We start from the raw sequence: 19,573 nt of genomic DNA on the forward strand, positions 1-19,573 counted from the left end.
ACCTACATTTTTTTCATTACAAAAGTAGCTCAGGATGTAAATTAAAAGTAGAAAATGCAAATTTTCTATGAAATAAAGTAGAGAGAGAAAACAAATGGAGGTAAGCGATCTGAATTCATAATACAAGGTTGAATATTTACCAGGTTCCATAATCCATATATATAAAATAGACTAAAAAAATGTTGTGAGTGAGATCAGGCAATTCTTAATACAAATAAGAATTGATATTATTTTCCTACAACACCTGACAGCTGTGAATAAATCTAAGCCACCCATTTCACTATCCTGTATATAACAACAGTGTGCTGGAGAGAGTAACATGTTTGGATTTTTATGGTCGTGTTTACCAGTCTGCCAAACAACCTGGATATCAGAGGCTAGAGCCATGTCTTAAAATAGAAATGTTCCTCAGGTTTTCCCAGCTCTGCTCTCCCTCCTTCTCTCTGGCTCCAACTTTGGCATTTCCAACTGGCAGGTTGACTTGTAGTTATGGCAGCGACAACAAGCATCTCCTTCACCAGAGGCAATCTATAACAGAAACCTTGACTCTCTGCCTGCTGTTGAAGGTGCCTCAGACTCCATTTCTGATTTGTTGTAGAAAATGGCATGGATAATGTGATATTTTCATTTAAAGCTAGAATCCTTAGTTGCTACATCCATTTTTAGACCTTTTAATTAATGATATATACACTCATTGATTCTTGAAGAATATAACTTAGAAATGCCTCTTGAACTTAGTTCAACTGTCATACCCCATCGGAACCCTAAATACAAGCTTGTTTTACTCCAATGTAAACGTAAACACTATAAAGCCTCAAAACATGGTGTAAACTCTTTGCATCCATGCTCGGTCTATGAATTTGTGGTTACATTTCTCCAGGCCCATCCCTCAGCTTTTTACCAGAACACAGTGACCACTTTGTTATTGTTCCACTTAAGGATTCTAGCTTTAAAATGCCCCAGTGTCTGTCAGACTAAAAAGGCACATTCTAGAGTTTGAGGTCACTAATGAAGATGTGGTTTGGTGTCTGTCAAAGCAAGACGCAAAGCCGCAGAGATGAGTTTGTCGTCACTGGGCATCTTTTGAGAGACGACAAGGATGTGCTCGTGACACCCGGTTGTAGATCTAATGCAGGAGTCGTGTTTGAGAGTCTGATGAGGATGTGTCAAAGACATTACTTACAACTAGGGTGAAACTGTCTTCGTAACAAAATCTTTGGTCCAATCTTTTCGGCCCCCCCCCCCTTTTCAGAATACCCACAATTTACACAATGTTAAAATAAGTGCAATCAAGCTATTAGACTGCTTTGCACGCATCTGTGTGGATTCACATGTCAGCTTTTGAGCATGAATATGTCAATTTCTATAATTAATCTTTACAGTCAAATAAGGTGTGTAACGTGGTACCATCAACCCCCAGAGTCATGCTCAACTATCAGAGGTGTTCCTGCAGAGAAGAGGCAGCAGACTGGCAGCGCTCTGCCTCACAAGACAAATTAACATGAAAGACAACTCATTAAAGGCCTTTGTGATTCGATGTACTCCCCCCTACAATATTCCTTATACAGTATGCAATACTACCACCCTCTGTGTGTCAGTCTATCAGTCTTCCTGTGTGTCCACCTGTCTGTCAGCCTCTGTGTGTATCCAATCCACAACAGTAGGAATGGCCAGGCAGGTCAGGTCTGAGATCAGGTTTAGAGGTCCTCAGCGTAGATGATGCAGGGGCTGCTGTCCTCCCTGGACTTCAGCTGGACGGTGGAGACAAACCACCGTTGGGAACCCGCAGCGTTGTAGTTGAGTGTGGTGCGGTAAGTGTTCTTGGCATGTTTGGGGTACACAATGGTGGTGCTTTGGTAGTGCAGGGGCCTCTGACGGGGCTCTAGGTACACCTGGGACTTGTAGCGCCGCCAGGTGCAGTTCTGCACGGCCACCACCATCTCGCTGTAGGAAGTCACCGTGGGAACGGGAGCGCAGTACACCTGGTCCCGGTAGTGCCTGTCTGAGTCGTACTTCACTTCAGAGTTACACCTGGAGAGTATAACCAAAAACATGGGATTAAGTGTTGAAGTACCAAAGTACTTTGATGAGTAATACATTAAGTAATAGATTCGATAGGAAATAGTATAGAAGCTGATCACTAGATGGCGCTGTTAAGAGGTGACTACTGAGTAGGGTAGAGAAAAGCTGCCTTCAAAATCCTGCTGCATCAACCTGTACTTTAAAAAGGCAATTACATAAGTCCATTAAAACTACAGTAAATGCTTGTTTAATACCAAGTCATTATTTGTGTGGTTTGGTGAAGGGTCACTCACTTGATCTCTGTTTCAGGTTTGGGGTTGACCTCGATGCTCTCACCAAAGAACACAGGGTACATGCGTGTCCTCGGGTCCGTCCCCGTTGAGTTCAGGAGAAGGTACGGCAGCTAGGGGAAGATTTAGGTATGAGGTTAGGTAGGCCATTTTTATAAATCCATCACATTACCCCCTGTTTATGTGTAAAAATGAACCTACTGGTGGTGAGGGAAGTGTCTTTGACATGTTGAAGAGGGAAGTACGTTGGCAGAATCCATTCTTCAGGCAAGAGTGGGTGTCAACAGACTGTCCTGGGAGATCCCACTACTGATACACTACTAGTGCTCTCTACCTAATATAGAAAACAGTTTATTTAGCTGGCAAAGATGCAGGCTCTCAATACACCGAGAACAGGACCTCCCACATGAGGAGTTCTGTGCCATCTCCCCCAGCATTCACACAACACAGCGACAATAGCTGAGCAAAGCCTGGCTAGAAAGAGTAGGTGGTGTCTACACAACAAGTAGCAAAAAGAATAGTACACCACTTCCCTTTCTCATTCAGATAATTACATAGAGGGACAAGGCGATATGAAGTGTTACAGTCGCTGTAAGTCTTTTTTTCCCCCACTGAGCTCCCACAGCAGCCTAGTGGTATGCTTCAGAAGGGACTAACAAAGCCAGTCAGCCAGCCGGCCTGTCTGCATGTTGTGTAACTGAGTGGGTTAGCTGAGAGCGTCACACCGCCTCTGTGTCTCCTGGACCTGGGCACGGTCACTGCTCAAGCCATCAGAACCGCTCTGCTCCCCTTCACTAAATCACCCCACAGAGAGCCTCCAGTCTAGCCAACATGGTGGTTCAAGACAGGAGAGGCTACTGTCTGTCTGCACTATACAACAACCTCTGTCCCAGAGGACACATACATGAAGTTAATTTGATTTCAATTGAATCTAAAATGGATGGAGTCTTGTAGTCAGTGTTGTCAACCTTTGGGCACTGTATGCATCTCAGAGTTTCTCACATACAGTACAGCAGAACACAGTATGGGATATGACAACCTGGTTAAACCATGTAATCAGAGGGTCAAATACCTCTGCTCCAGGATTGGATCACTTGTTACACCTATCAGAGAGACCCTGCGAGAAGGCCACTGCATAGGGACTCTGCTGTCCTGTCCCACCATCTGCCTAGAGACCAAAGTCAGAAGCACAAAGCCATACACTGTAGCTACCGCTTCTGGAATCAGTTAGCAAATTCTAAATCCTTTGCCAACTATGTTCAGTGCTGCTGTCTGAGCCAAGAGGCAAGCATGACGTCCAGTCAACATGCCATTCAGACAATACACGTTTCGTTGAGAGTTTAAGATGTCAAACTGATGCTTTTAAGTGTAATTATGGTACCTCTCCAAAACACAAACTTCCTGAATTCTCTCTCTCGTTACAAAAGTTTAGATAGAGCAAAGTTGTTATGTTAATGTTCGGATGCACGTCTCTCCAACCTCACCTCTCCCTAACAGCTCGGAACAAGCCAAAGGCACAGCAGAGGTGCCGCCCAAATCACTGTGCAGCACACAGCTGACGTCTTACCCAAACCCCCAAATCAGCACCCAACAAAACCTCACTCAGGGCTGTACTGTACCCCCACTTAACCTCTGCTGTAACCAATAACCATGCTACCCTCATTGCTGTTAATCCCTGTAAATTGATTCATTTCCACTGTGTGCTGCTGGCACAGTGTGGCATCATCTCATTAAAAGAGTGTGATTGGCTTGTCTTTTGTTCTCTGACTGGAGCAGCATCCTGGCTGTTTATCCAGGGGAATGCATTTTGTTGGCCACCTTTGAAAGTATAAACATACTTGTGAATGTAGGTGGGCTCCAGGCTAGGGGCCCCTCCATCTACTGTACCCAGGCAGCAACAGCACACATACGGAACTCATTCCCCGGAACCACAACTCTACCCACCCAGTCAATGTGGTGTGCAGCCAAGCACAGGCTACATACAGTACAATAGGCACTCAATGTGCAACTCTCACACAATCGAGGTAGATCACGAGAACCTGGAGTCAGGAAAAACTCTGCCCATCATCATCATCATCATCATCATCACACAGTAAACTGCTGACTGAGTAGAGAGAGTAGAGGTCGTCAAGTTCCAGCATCACTATGAATATCAACTCTAAAGCTGGAGCTGGAACGTAATGACACACGACACGGGTCTCCTTTCTGTCCTACACTCTAATCCAGTGATAGTTATAGCCCTGACTTAGCTCCTTGACTGGGCTGGAACTAATCTACACCCCCCCCCCAAAAAAAAAAACATGTTAGCTCAAGTACCAAAGTGGTTATACAGAGACAGGGAGATGGAAAGTAATCATATTGAGCTATAACCATCTAATAACCAGAATGTAATGTCGGGGTTTTACTGTGAAATAGAGTAATGTCTTCACAAGGGGATCCAGTTGTCAGCGCTGAGCTACAGTAGTCAATCCCTCTGTTGAAAACCTGCTAAATGTCAAGTTCAGTGTCTTCAGTGTCTAGTAGTAACCACAAAATAACTACATTTCAACGCGGTTTATGCATCCATGGTATATATTTAGCAACAAACACAGTGTGTGTGTGAGGGTTGTCACGATACCAGTATTGTGATACTCAGATGTATCGTGACAAGGAAACAAAGCATGAAGTGGACTAAATTTGGAAACAAGCAGCCTGACATTGTCACCCAGAATCACATGTTTATTGTCCAAGCTATAGCACACAACAGTTTAGATACAGCAGCTACAACGAGTTTAGTCTGCCTTGGGTTTTCCTTTTTGCCATGGAAAATCAGATATAGCAGTATCGCGATACTGGTATCGTGACAACCCTAGTGTGTGTGTGTGTGTGTGTGTGTGTGTGTGTGTGTGTGTGTGTGTGTGTGTGTGTGTGCATTCATCTGTGTTTAAATTAAAATACAGAGGTAATGAAACTCTTATGCAACAGCCTGCAACTGCTCTTGCAAGCATGTGTGTCTCAAAACTAGAACTTTGGGATTGTTCTTAGGTCGCATACAAAAACCACCACAAGATTAGAACTGCGGAAAAACTCTTTATGCAAGTGCATGAATGTCTGCCACTGCCAAGCATGCACGTACTGTATATAAGCTCAAATTCACATAAAAATGCTTTGAAAGCCTTTACTAATGGAATGGATTGATTTTTTTCCACACACACACACACACACACACACACACACACACACACACACACCACACACACACAACACACACAATCCCATGAAAGGTGGAACCAAAAGCAGATTCAGCCCCTATCAAAGCTGCTTTTATGAGGAGAAACCACAAAGCAGGGGAGCTCCACCAATCCCCACATCCAGGGGATTAGAACCATATCTCCTTTCAGGCCTCAACAAACCAGTGTCACGCAACTCCAGTCTACTGTATTGTACTGCATGTGGCGTAGGCTGCTGGCTAAAAGCACATCAAAATGCCATCTAGACCTGTATGAACATGTTCCTTTGACAGTTAAATTAGGAGTTAATAGAATCGACCTTTGTTCCTCAATGGGATTACTACTTTTCACTCAAATCGTAGCAAAAGATTGATAAAACAACAGTTATTCTTCTTAACCAACATTACACAAATTGCATTTCTTGATCAAATACACTGAACAAAAATATAAAAACGCAACATGTAAAGTGTTTCATGTTTCATGAGCTGAAATTAAATATCCCAGAAATGTTCCATATGCACAAAAAGCTTCTCAAATTGGTTAACATCCCTGTTTGTGAGTATTTCTCCTTTACCAAGATAATCCATCCACCTGAATCCATCCACCTGACAGGTGTGGCATATCAAGAAGCTGATTAAAAAGCATGATCATTACACAGGTGCACCTTGCACTGGGAACAATTAAAGGCCTCTCTAAAATGTGCAATTTTGTCACAGATGTCTGAATTATTAAGGGAGTGTGCAATTGGCATGCTGAGTGCAGGAATGTCCACCAGAACTGTTGCCAGAGAATTGAATGTTCATTTCTCTACCATAAGCCGCCTCCAACGTTGTTTTTAGATAGTTTAACAGTACGTCCAACTGGCCTCACAACAGCAGACCATGTGTAACCATGCTAACAAAGGACGAACACATCCTACTTCTTCACCTGTGGGATCGTCTGAGACCAGCCACCCAGACAGCTGATGAAACTGTGGGTTTGCACAACCAAGGAATTTCTGCACAAATTGTCAGAAACGGTCTCATGGAAGCTCATCTGCGTGCTCGTCGTCCTCACCAGGGTCTTAACCTGACTGCAGTTCAGCAACATAACCCACTTCAGTGGCAAATACTTACCTTTGATGGCCACTGGCATGCTGGAGAGGTGTGCTCTTCATGGATGAATCCTGGTTTCAACTGTACCGGGCAGATGGCAGATCGTGTGTATGGCATTGTGTGGGCGAGCGGTTTGCTCATGTCATCGTCGTGAACAGAGTGCCCCATGGTGGTGGTGGGGTTATGGTATGGGCAGGCATTAGCTACAGACAATGAACACAATTGCATTTTATCAATGGCAATTTGAATGCAGAGAGAGAGATACCGTGATGAGATCCTGAGGCCCGCTGTCTTACCAATCATCTGCCGCCATCACCTCATGTTTCAGCATGATAATGCACGGCCCCATGTAAGGATCTCTACACACTCACCAGACATGTCACCCATTGAGCATGTTTGGGATGCTCTGGAGCTGTGTACAACAGCCTGTTCCAGTTCCCACCAATATCCAGCAACTTAGCACAGCCATGGAAGAGGAGTGGGACAACATTCCACAGGCCACAATCAACAGCCTAATAAAGTCTATATGAAGGAGATGTGTCACGCTGCATGAGGAAAATTGTGGCCACACCAGATACTGACTGGTTTTCTGATTGACGCTCCTACTTTTTTTTAAGGTATCTGTGACCAACAGATTCATATCTGTATTCCCAGTCATGTGAAATCCATAGATTAGGGCCTAATGAATTTATTTAAATTGACTGATGTCCTTCTATTAACTGTAACTCAGTCAATCTTTGAAATTGTTGCATGTTGCATTTACATTTTTGTTTAGTATCATAACAAATAACTTGTGTGCCCTTTCCCAAGTGTGAGGCACTAGACACACTAGAGCTATTTATTGGGGATTTCATGCCAAAGCACATGCCTATATGGGCTGTCTAGTTTCCAAGCTGGCATTGGCTGCTGTGAGAAAGTACAGCCAGGTTAAAAGGTATTTATACTGTTTGAGTAGAAGCAGTGTGGTCGACTAGAGGTGATTGACCTGAGAGTTGTCAGTAACGGCGACCACAACAGACACAAGGAGCTAATCACAATCACACTGTTTTGTCCCCTCTCCCATCGCTACCACCAAACATACTCACACATTGACCTAGAGTTCTTTAAATGTTCTTTACATTCTGATCTTTTATTATTTCTTACTGTTGTTGCATTGTCGAGAAGGAACCTGCAAGTAAGCATTTTGTTGGACGGTGTATCCCATGTGTATCCCGTACATACAACTGGAAACTTCTGTTTGTTTCTATGGGTTACGTCAACCGTGGGTTGCCATTGACTTGCAAAGTATTCCATCATGAATGGGACAGACAGAGGGATGGTTGACATCCTCTGTGACCCTTGTAACATTCCTCCTCGACTCTATATGGTTAAATATTCGCTCAAGAGACAAGAACATATCAATACAATTGATATTTCTGCGACGTTTATATTTTTCTTGGAAAGTACACAGGTTGATGCTCATCCCTTTAATGAAACATTAACAGGATGTTTTGAACACCGCTTCTCTTTTCTTCAGTGGAAAGTTCATTATTACAGATGACAAAATCCCTGCAAACAATAGCATCCGTTTTCACAGATGAAATGCATTACTACAGAGAAACGTAGTTCATTTCTGGTTAATTTTCACCCAGTCCTTAATTTTTTTTTTTTTAAATGTACAACACATTTGTTTCCTACATGTGTGATCTGAGGGAATGCCTATCAATATCAATTATCTTTAACAACTTGTTTAGAATTGTTTTAGATTCAGGAATCCAATGAATATCCCAGTGAAGCCATGTCAATCCATTTAAACTATTTGATTTCTAAAGATTATGCTTCACCAGAAAATGTCTAGGCCTATGTGTTGCACCAGTGAAATCCCTGCAGTAAAAGGACTACCATATGTTTATGAGTAGGCAGGCAATATGCTAGTTCATGTTTCTGTTCAAAACAAAACATTAATAGACATACGTACACGACGGTTACAGCAACTGACACATGGTTTAACAATAGTCATCAGAGGCTAGATAGGTGTATTTCTCTCTTGTCTTGATCATACACATTCAGGGAGTTTATCTGCTTTTTATGGTGAATTGTGCACAATGCGCAGAGCCAACAGCACTTGTAAGCTATCAAAACAAATGATCAACTGTTGCTTACCAGTTTGCCTTTGCTCTCCTTTTTATAGTATCCATGGTTCTCGACTGGCGTTGAACAACTCCCGGAGCGCGACTCGAGCAGACCTGGAGACAGCGAATAGAAGGGCGGACTTGGACTCGGAGGGAGTCCCGAATCCGGACTGTCAAGCAGTCCCTCCCGATTCTTTCCTTTCAGACTATCATCCATAGCTTGTAAATGTAGGTGTCCCACCATTTCTGGGAGAGCTCAAAACAAAAACCAGGCGAAGGCACTCAATGCGATATTGGGTCAACCAATTTTCTAGAAAGACTGCAACCGAAAATGCGCACAAATCCCTTCATTCGGAGACGGGGAATCCCTGGTAAAAGTATTCGTTTAAAGCAGATTTCTGAAAAAGAACAAATTGCAAAATAATTTCTGAATATTGCCATTCCATTATAAAACCATAACTTTAATTTGCCACGTACTTATCTTGTCTTTTTGTGCCAGTATTAGGCCTATCATTCACAGACCTTTTGATTTGTTATCCTCAGGTAACGGATTTCTCCACCAGGCCGTTGGTAAACAGTATTTTCGTCAAAACAAATACTCTCAAATAATTTTGACAAGCGATAAACTCAAATTTAAACTCCAAAAACTCCGTCACAACTAACCAGCAACTCTATAGTGTCGCTCTATAGTCCGTAATCGACCCAAAGAGAAATTAAATTCTTTTTTTTTTAATCGCTCACTGTAACGCCGCAGTCTATCTGGTAGTAATCTGTCCGTTTAGAGCTCTGCGCTGAACTGAATAGCCGGATCTCGGAGAGGTCCCTCTTAATGAGCCTGACAGCATTTTTGCACCTGGAGCAAATCCAGCCCTGATCATCTGGATCAGTTCCAGACACCGCCGACAGGGAGAGCACGTACGTCCTCACTGCTCCTCCTAGGCTGGTTGGGGCTGTCTGACTGATACTGACTACACTATTATAGCATACTGTATTATAATACTGTCATAACCTAGTAACTCAGGGAAAGTGGGATTATTGTGAGGGTATCTATACAATAAAGAGAGCATGTCGTGAATAGCATATGAGCTACAATAAGCAGTGCAATTTACTAGAAAAATAATTTATCAATTGTGTTAATTTCATGCCTTTAAAATGTATAATGCACTATCACTCTAAACTCTTGTGACCATATCATGTATGTATACATTGAGTTGTTTGTTTGGCTGTTGTTGTTATATTCTACCTTTCTGTGCATTGTTTCTGTTCTCTATTACCGTGGAACAAATATCCAGAATGCCATTCAACTCTGGCAAGTCCCCTAGAGCCAGATTAAATGTGGTGAATGTGTATCATTCAATGGAAATACCTGTCCACTCTTCTCACAGGATAGAAGCAGCACGACGAGACTGGAGTCTGTAACCCTGTAGACTGGTGAAGGAGGAGATGAAGACACAACACGAAGGTATTCAGTGGAGTAATTACTGTATTTGCAGGTTGACATGACCAAAATCAATGTCCCAACAGTAATGCTCATTTGGAAAAATGCATTTTCATTTGGCATCTTATGCCAGCACCTGATAGTTTGCATGACCTATTTTCCCTTCAAATTGTGTGTGTGCATGCGTGTGTGTGTGCATTTGTGTGTGCATACTGTATAAATATCTTGCCCAGTATATTTCAGGACTGGGTGGGGACAGAGTGGGAACGCTGTATGTCTCCCAGTAACTATATGAGTATGGAGCTACCGAGGAGCTGAGAGCTCTAACTGTCAGGATAGTCTTCACAGTCCAGCAGGATAAAGAAATGAACCCTTGTTGAAGGTTTCCCCCAGCATAAATGTCTGTGCCCCCATAGGCATACAGTTACTCTTACCAACATCAACCCTGCCAAAATGGAAATCAGACCATAAATACACAATTCAGAGCATCAGTGGAGTGAGTGTGTGTCTAGTGAAGTTGATTGTGTTGATGGTTCAGCAGCTCTCCATGGTGATTACAGCAGATTGCCAGGAAATCATGCACGATGTGTTTTGGGGCCCTTATAAAACTATGATACGTCTGTGTTTTGCTTTGTTGTCTAAGATCTATGATTTTAGATGAATGTTAAGCTTGTCAACTTGTTTGCTTATGGGTGTTTTCATTCTCCTAGTATTATTGTGAGGGAGTGGAGCTGTGGCAGGAAGTGTAGCCTTTGCTGTGGGAGTAGTCAGGAGTTCACTGTGTCAGGTGTGTCTTTGTGGCAGCGTCATGTCATCATACAGGTATTCCATGTTCAAAAGAGCGCATCCCAGTGATCCCTATGCTTTTAAAAGATTATAAGAGATTTGACACAGATTAGCCATAATGCACCAAGACACAGCAGGCTTATAACTAGAAATAGATGGCATTTTCGGGCATTTGAAAAGGCCCCCTTAAAAAATTAAAAACAGTTGCACAAGACTAGGCACAAACTCATGATACTCGGAGCCGGAGCACGCTGCTTAGACTACTGTGCCAACACAGTTCACCCATGCTCTAGCAAGCCGTGAGAATACTTGATGATAGTTGATGGAAACAGCGTGTTGTTTTTAAGCCTTTCCCAAACCATAAGCCTAACCTTAAAACGTCTTCAGGATCTGACCCTTTTTCTTTCTTTTTTTTCAATTTTTCGCCTAAAATGACATACCCAAATCTAACTGCCTTTAGCTCAGGACCTGAAGCGAGGATATGCATATTCTTGATACCATTTCAAAGGAAACACTTTGAAGTTTGAGGAAATGTGAAATTATTGTAGGCAAATATAACACATTAGATGTTGTAAAATATATTTTTTTGTACCAACATCTTTGAAATGCAAGAGAAAGGCCATACTGTATTATTCCAGCCCAGGCGCAATTTTGTATGTGCAAAGTTTTAGACGGAATGAACCATTGCATATACAGTATGTTCGAAATGTTGTATCAAGACTGCCCAAATGTGTCTAATTGGTTTATAAATACATTTTGAAATTCATTATTGTGCACTCTTCTCAAACAATAGTATGGTATTCTTTCACTGTAATAAATACTGTAAATTGGACAATGCAGTTAGATTAGCAAGAATTTAAGCTTTCTGTCCATATCAGATACAGTATGTCCTGGGATGTTTTTTTTTTTGTTACTTACAACCTCGTGCTAATCACATCAGCCTACATTACATCAACCGTCCCGCAGGGGGTTAATCACTCAGAATTATTAGCTAAACTTAACCCTTTGAGCTGTTTCTGTATTAACCCTGTAACCATGCAGAATTAATGAGTTAAAAAAATAAATGTTCATCCATAATACGTCGAATTACGAAGGAAAACGACGAGATCTTGTTGCACACAGTATGAGCATGTTTTGTGGGGATCATACTGAGGTATGTATGCAGACTGTTATGTTTGGACAGAAGTACAGTATGCAATGTCTTCTGTACTGTATACCCCCCCCCCCTGCCTGTGGTAGCAACACAGCAGTGGGATAACATTAAAACTGAAAAAGTATAGCTAAAGGTATTTGGAGTAGCTCATTCCTTGGCGGCAGGCTGTGGATATGGGGGTAGTGTCTCTGACCAGAGTGTGCAGGCTATGATGGGGGTGGTTTTGGTCTTGCATCAGGAGTGGAGTTTTGATACAGGATAGGACCTTTGCTCTTGGGTTCCAAACCGGGGAACCGGAGGGTGAGATGGGGGGTAACCCTGGGGGGGGGGCTTGACATTTGTCTCCGACAGGAGGAGGGAGGGTGGGGGGCAGGAGAAACCATGAAGCCAGGCAGCCATGAAGCCAGGCAGCCATAAAACCATGAAGCCAGGCAGCCTGCTAGTGATTCATCCCTGTGTGCTCCATCATCCCTCCTCCTGCGCTCTCAGGGCAATCACTCACATCCTGCTCCCCACCTCACAGCCCTGGCACACACACACACACACACACACACACACACACACACACACACACACACACACATACTCTGCATCACTCTCACTGAGCTAGCCCCCTGTCTGTGCTCACAGCCCAGCGCCAAGCCAAGTGTGTGGAGGTGGAACTGGAACACAGTACAGGTGTGTGTATGTGTGTGTGTGTGTGTGTGTGTGCGTGTGTGTATGTGTGTGTGTGTGTGCGTGTGTGTGTGTGCGCACGTCTACAGTGTCTTCAGAAAGTATCCGTGCCCCCTGACTTATTCCAACAACATTTTTGTTGTGTTACATCCTGAATTCAAAATGTATGAAATAGATTTTTTCCCCTAACCCATTTACACACGATGCCCCATATTGATAGGGTGAAAGCATGTTTTTAGAAATGTGTGTGTGTGAGTTTGTGTGAGTGTGTGTGTGCGCGTGTGTTTGTGTGTGAGAGAGACAAAATACCAGGGAAATAAAAATGATAATTGTGCGAAAAGCAAGTTAAGGCTTGAATTTGAGTGTGTGTGTATGTGAGTGTGCACACGTTTGTGTGTGTGTGTGCGTGCGCACGTGCATGCACATGCATGTGGTGTCTGGAATAGCTGTCAATGTAAACAAACCACTGCGAGGCCATCCTGGCTCGTCGCCACTGGTTTCACTGTGGTTTCTACACACACAGCGTGTCTCGCTCTTCAGACTGTCCAGTCATGTATCCTGGGCATGTAGCATACAGGTGTTCATTTTAGACTTTGCTTTTCGCACAATGTACACATAACACTAGTCGATTGTTCAGTGTGAACCTCTGTTCTATTGGAGCCTGTGTGGCTGCACACTACCACACAGTTTGTGAACACAGTAGATTGATGTATAAGGAACAGTAGTCAGAGTGTAATCTAAAACTGACTCCATGATGGATGACACTGGCACTTTCTAAATATACCATCCGATTCACAATGCACCTCCCTGCTCTGGATAGTGCATCTGGTTTTAATGTTTGGAGACCCCTGGGCAGATCTGGAATTTTCGGGCTTTGGGATACTCTGTACTCTGCAGGTTGACTTTTATTGGGATGAGTCTTATCCTTGAGGCAGAACTGAGCAATTTCCGCTAGATGGGCCAGCTGCAAAGTCAAAACTGACTATATTGTAAAAATGGATGGGGGGGAAAAAAAGGTCCTAATTTAAGGTTAGGTTTAGGCATTAGGTTTAGTAGTGTGGTTAAGGTTCGGGTTTAGGTATAAAATCAGATGTTACGACTTTGTGGCTGTGCCAGCTAGTGATCACTCTGCAGAGCTGCCTCCAGAACAATATTCATTACAAAAAACGCTAACCTGACTTTCCTCTACTCCCCCTTCATCAACAAAACACCCCCCACCCCTTCTCTCTGTAGAGAAGATCCAGCCCTGACCATACGCCTACCCCACAGAGCTGGCTTGTTGTTTGCAAGTATGCACTATCCTGTATCTGACTGTGTGGGAGTGTTTAAATGTTTAAGTGTTTACCTATGTATGAACAGTAGAGTATCTGACAGTTATATTCATTCACTGAGAGTAGACAACCATGTGTTTTAACTGACTTGTAAACATATCTATTCTAAAATATGTCTGCGGAACAAAGCAAATTGATGGCAGCATATTTCTTTGCGTGCTGTGTCCCATGCCCTGTTGCTTTTCCCCTTTATAGCATCAGAGCTGAGCTGAGCAGTGCCCTCAGGCCTCACAGCTGTTAGCGTTGCATGCAACGAGCTCGTCCACACTTATCAGTGATTCACCTGTTGACTGACCGCTTCCTGTGACATTATCATTTCCGGACCATTCTGTTTGAACAGAGAATAGGTCAATAAGGGAATGGCCTTTGTTTACTGTGTTACAGTTTTTATTTGTATTTATTTTATTTAACCTTTATTTAACTAGGCAAGTCAGTGAAGAACAAATTCTTATTTTCAATGATGGCCTACCAAAAGATAAAAGGCCTCCTGCGGGGACGGGGCTGGGATAAAAAATAATTCAAATATAGAACAAGACACCACAACATTACATAAAGAGAGACCTAAGACAACAACATAGCATGGCGTCAACACATGACAACACCACATGGTAGCAACACAACATGACAACACAACATGACAACAACATGGTAGCACCACAACATGGCAGCAGCACAACATGGTAGCAGCACAAAACAGGGTATAAACATTATTGGGCACAGACAACAGCACAAAGGGCAAGAAGGTAGAGACAGCAATACATCACGCGAAGCAGCCACAACTGTCAGTAAGAGTGTCCATGATTGAGTCTTTGAATGAAGAGATGGATATAAAAAACAGTTGGGTTTGTCTGTTTTACACAGCTAACTTTCACAGTGTGATTTGGTATAAGAATATATGTTCTGAATATGCAAGTTGGTTTTTGGACTATTTAGGTACCAAATGTCAACAACTAATTACCATTTGTGTGCAAGTAGTTACCAATGGTGTACTTAGTTAGGTCCTCACAGTAAGTCCACAAACGTCAATGTACTGTGGCTGTGGTGACCAAGCAAAGCCCTCAATGCATGAGTGTCAACTCAATAGACTTCTAGATCTAAAAAATGAAAATTGAATGATGGACTTTGTGGTTGGTTGACAAAGCAAGGTGTGTGGATTAGCAGGAGAGTAAATACAACTGTACCATGTGACTGAGATGAATGTAGTGGAGGTGACGTTGGCCATGTTGGGGCTGAAAGGACAGAAAGATAATAGGTGTTTGTTTGTATAAGAACACCAATTCAGTTCCTCTCCCATCCATTCATTACTATTAAAACATGTTAATTTCCATATCTCCACAGAATGGTATGTACCTTTCACCTGGCTCCATATGCACAGAAACAAACTCCCACTGTTCATCCTCCTGACAATGGCACGGCCTGTTTGCTCAATGTGTTTGCACAGGTTCTCTGTTTGGAGATGTGTGGGTGTTGACTCAGGTAGCCAAGGGTGGGAAACAAATCACTCTTTCTGTTTGTAAATGGAGAACTCCCGGCCCAGCAAGTATAACATTAATGATACTCAGGCGCACAACTTTCTCTGGGGACAGGGGTGACGTGTCCCCCCACATTCTGAAATTGCATTGACCCCCCCCAATTGTATCATTGAAATGTGATGTAACGGTGTGCTTTATGACCATGTGGACGCCTCCGAGCTGTCGGGTAGGCTGTTTGGAGTGTTTATCCGACTGGATAAATAAATACAAAATAAATAAATATATATTCCCCCCCCACTTCTAAAACCAAATTTGCACCCCTGATGATACTGTTGTTACGCTGGTCCCTGCAGTGTAAGGCAATATTCACCTGACTGTGATACTCAAAAAGGGTTCCGCCCTTAGTTTAAACATAACAACTAATGTGATTTTACTTCCTATTCTGATTTATGGCATGGAGCTGTGAAGTTCAACCCTATATTAAACATTTTTAAAACCTTATAGACATGTTATCTTGAAGATTATTTTGTACCTCTGTGAAATAATTAGTTTTCATTGAGGGTTAATGTTCTTGTGTTCTTGTGTCAGATTGACAGCACACATATATTGTTGCATAAGGCTGGTTGTGCTTCCCAGGGTGCTTTGTGTTTGCACTCCAGCCTGCAGGGATATAATGACAAGCACATACCACCCATGTCTGCCATGGGCTCCATGTGATTGGAGGAATTCCCCTAGTTTCAGAAAGAAATGTCTGTCTGTGTGTGTGTGCCTGTGTCTGTGTGTGCGTGCATGTATTGGGTATCAGTTAGGTTAAGGTCAGGTGAACCACATTCCCTTAAGAGGAAGAGAAACAGAAAGAATAAACAACATCTAATTTGACAAGGCTGCTACAGTATTATGATCCAAATTACATGCTTAACACCCCGGCCATCCTACAATCTAAGCTTGATGCCCTCAATCTCACACAAATTATCTATGAACCTACCAGGTACAACCCCAAATCTGTAAACACGGGCACCCTCATAGATATCATCCTAACTAACTCACCCACCAAATACACCTCTGCTGTTTTCAACCAAGATCTCAGCGATCACTGCCTCATTGCCTGCGTTCATAATGGGTCTGCGGTCAAACAACCAGCCCTTATCACTGTCAAATGCTCCCTAAAACACTTCAGCGAACAGGCCTTTCTAATCGACCTGGACGGGTATCCTGGAATGACATTGACCTCATCCCGTCAGTATAGAATGCCTGGTTATTCTTTAAAAGTGCCTTCCTCACCATCTTAAATAAGCATGCCCCATTCAAAAAATGTAGAACAAGGAATAGATATAGCCCTTGGTTCACTCCAGACCTGTCTGCCCTTGACCAGCACAAAAACATCCTGTGGCGTTCTGCATTAGCATCGAATAACCCCCGTGATATGCAACTTTTCATGGAAGTTAGGAACCAATATACACAGGCAGTTAGGAAAGCTAAGGCTAGCTTTTTCAAACAGAAATTTGCATCCTGTAGTACAAACTCAAAAAAGTTCTGGGACACGGTAAAGTCCATTGAGAATAAGAGCACCTCCTCCCAGCTGCCCACTGCACTGAGGATAGGAAACACTGTCACTACCGATAAATTCACAATAATTGAGAATTTCAATAAGCATTTTTCTACGGCTGGCCATGCTTTCCACCTGGCTACCGCTACCCCGGTCAACAGCCCTGCGCTCCCCATAGCAACTCGCCCAAACCTCCCCCACTTCTCCTTCACCCAAATCCAGATAGTTGATGTTCTGAAAGGGCTGCAAAATCTGGACCCCTACAAATCAGTCAGGCTAGACAATCTGGACCCTCTCTTTCTAAAACTAGCTGCTGAAATTGTTGCAACCCCTATTACTAGCCTCTTTCGTATCGTCTGAGATTCCCATAGTTTGGAAAGCTGCCGCGGTCATCCCCCTCTTCAAAGGGGGAGACATGCTAGACCCAAACTGCTACAGACCTATATCTATTCTACCCTGCCTTTCTAAGGTCTTTGAAAGCCAAGTTAACAAACAGATTACCGACCATTTCGAATCTCACCGTACCTTCTCTGCTATGCAATCTGGTTTCAGAGCTGGTCATGGGTGCACCTCAGCCACGCTCACGCTCATAACTGCCATCGATGAGAGACATACTGTGCAGCCGTATTCATCGACCTGGCTAAGGCTTTCGACTCTGTCAATCACAACATTCTTATTGGCAGACTCAACAGCCTTGGTTTCTCAAATGATTGCCTCGCTTGGTTCACCAACTACTTCTCCGATAGAGTTCAGTATGTCAAATCGGAGGGCCTGTTGTCCGGACCTCTGGCAGTCTCTATGAGGGTGCCACAGGGTTCAATTCTCGGAACGACTCTCTTCTCTGTATACATCAATGATGTCACTCTCGCTGCTGGTGATTATTTGATCCACCTCTACACAGACGACACCATTCTGTATACCTCTGGCCCTTCTTTGGACACTGTGATAACTAACCTCCAGACGAGCTTCATTGCCATACAACTCTCCTTCTGTGGCCTGCAACTGCACTTAAATGCAAGTAAAACTAAATGCATGCTCTTCAACCGATCGCTGCCTGCACCTGCCTGCCTGTCCAGCATCACTACTCTGGACGGTTCTGACTTCGAATATGTAGACAACTACAAATACCTATGTGTCTGGTTAGACTGTAAACTCTTCTTCAAGACTTACATTAAACATCTCCAATCCAAAATTAAATCTAGAATCGGCTTCCTATTTCGCAAACAAAGCATCCTTCACTCATGCTGCCAAACATACCCTCGTAAAACTGACCATCCTACCGATCCTCGACTTTGGCGATGTCATTTACAAAATAGCCTCCAACACTCTGCTCAACAAAATGGATGCAGTCTATCACAGTGCCATCCGTTTTGTCACCAAAGCTCCATATACTACCCATCACTGTGACCTGTATGCTCTCGTTGGCTGGCCCTCGCTTCATACTCGTCGCCTAACCCACTGGCTCCAGGTCATCTACAAGTCTATGCTAGGTAAAGCCCCGTCTTATTTCAGCTCACTGGTCATCATAGCAGCACCCACCCGTAGCACCCGCTCCAGCAGGTATATTTCACTGGTCACCCCCACAGCCAATTCTTCCTTTGTCTGCCTCTCCTTCCTGTTCTCTGCTGCCAATGACTGCAAAAATCTCTGAAGCTGGAGACTCTTACCACCCCCACTAGCTTTAAGCACCAGCTGTCAGAGCAGCTCACAAATCACTGCACCTGTACATAGCTCATCTGTAAATAGCCCATCCAATCTACCTCATCCCCATACTGTATTTATTTATCTTGCTCCTTTGCACCCCAGTATCTCAACTTGCACATTCATCCTCTGCACATCCTACCATTCCAGTGTTTAATTGCTATATTGTAATTACTTTGCCACCATGCCCTATTTATTGCCTTACCTCTCTTATCCTATGTAGATTTTCCTACTGTATTATTGATTGTATGTTTGTTTATTCCATGTGTAACTCTGTGTTGTTGTATGTGAACTGCTTTGCTTTATCTTGGCCAGGTCGCAGTTGAAAATGAGAACTTGTTCTCAACTAGCCTACCTGGTTCAAATAAAGGTGAAATAAGTAAAATAAAAATGTATATTTGCAATATACACTACATGACCAAAAGTATGTGGACACCTGCTCGTCGAACATCTCATTCCAAAATCATGTGCATTAATATGGTGTTGGTCCCTCCTTTGCTGCTATAACAGCCTCATCTCTTCTGTTAAGGCTTTCCACTAGATGTTGGAACATTACTATGGGGACTTGCTTCCATTCAGCCACAACAGCATTAGTGAGTTCGGGCACTGATGTTGGGCGATTGGACCTGGCTCGCAGTCGGCGTTCCAATTAATCCCTAAGGTGTTCGATGGAGTTGAGGTCAGGGCTCTGTGCAGGCCAGTCAAGTTCTTCCACACCGATCTCGACAAACCATTTCTGTATGGA

General features: G+C 43.3%; 1 protein-coding gene across 5 annotated transcripts; it reads right to left on the reverse strand.

The window, feature by feature from the left end:
• Positions 1-1,204: 1,204 nt before the first annotated feature.
• Positions 1,205-9,547, reverse strand: LOC112262997 (refilin-A). 5 transcript variants are annotated; one of them, XM_024438931.2, is made up of 4 exons: positions 9,249-9,547; positions 8,758-9,124; positions 2,316-2,425; positions 1,205-2,031 (listed from the first exon to the last, which is right to left on the reverse strand). In XM_024438931.2, the coding sequence occupies exons 2-4, from the start codon at positions 8,968-8,970 to the stop codon at positions 1,698-1,700; spliced, it is 657 nt and encodes a 218-aa protein (XP_024294699.1). In that variant the 5' UTR covers positions 8,971-9,124; positions 9,249-9,547; the 3' UTR covers positions 1,205-1,697. The 5 variants fall into 5 exon arrangements, with proteins under 5 accessions (XP_024294699.1, XP_024294700.1, XP_042187569.1 ...); XM_024438932.2 differs by having other exon boundaries at positions 9,204-9,547; XM_042331635.1 differs by lacking the exon at positions 9,249-9,547 and adding an exon at positions 2,514-2,646 and having other exon boundaries at positions 8,758-8,867.
• Positions 9,548-19,573: the final 10,026 nt, after the last annotated feature.

Source organism: Oncorhynchus tshawytscha, linkage group LG12, assembly GCF_018296145.1.
Source record: "Oncorhynchus tshawytscha isolate Ot180627B linkage group LG12, Otsh_v2.0, whole genome shotgun sequence".
NCBI classification, from domain to species: domain Eukaryota; kingdom Metazoa; phylum Chordata; class Actinopteri; order Salmoniformes; family Salmonidae; genus Oncorhynchus; species Oncorhynchus tshawytscha.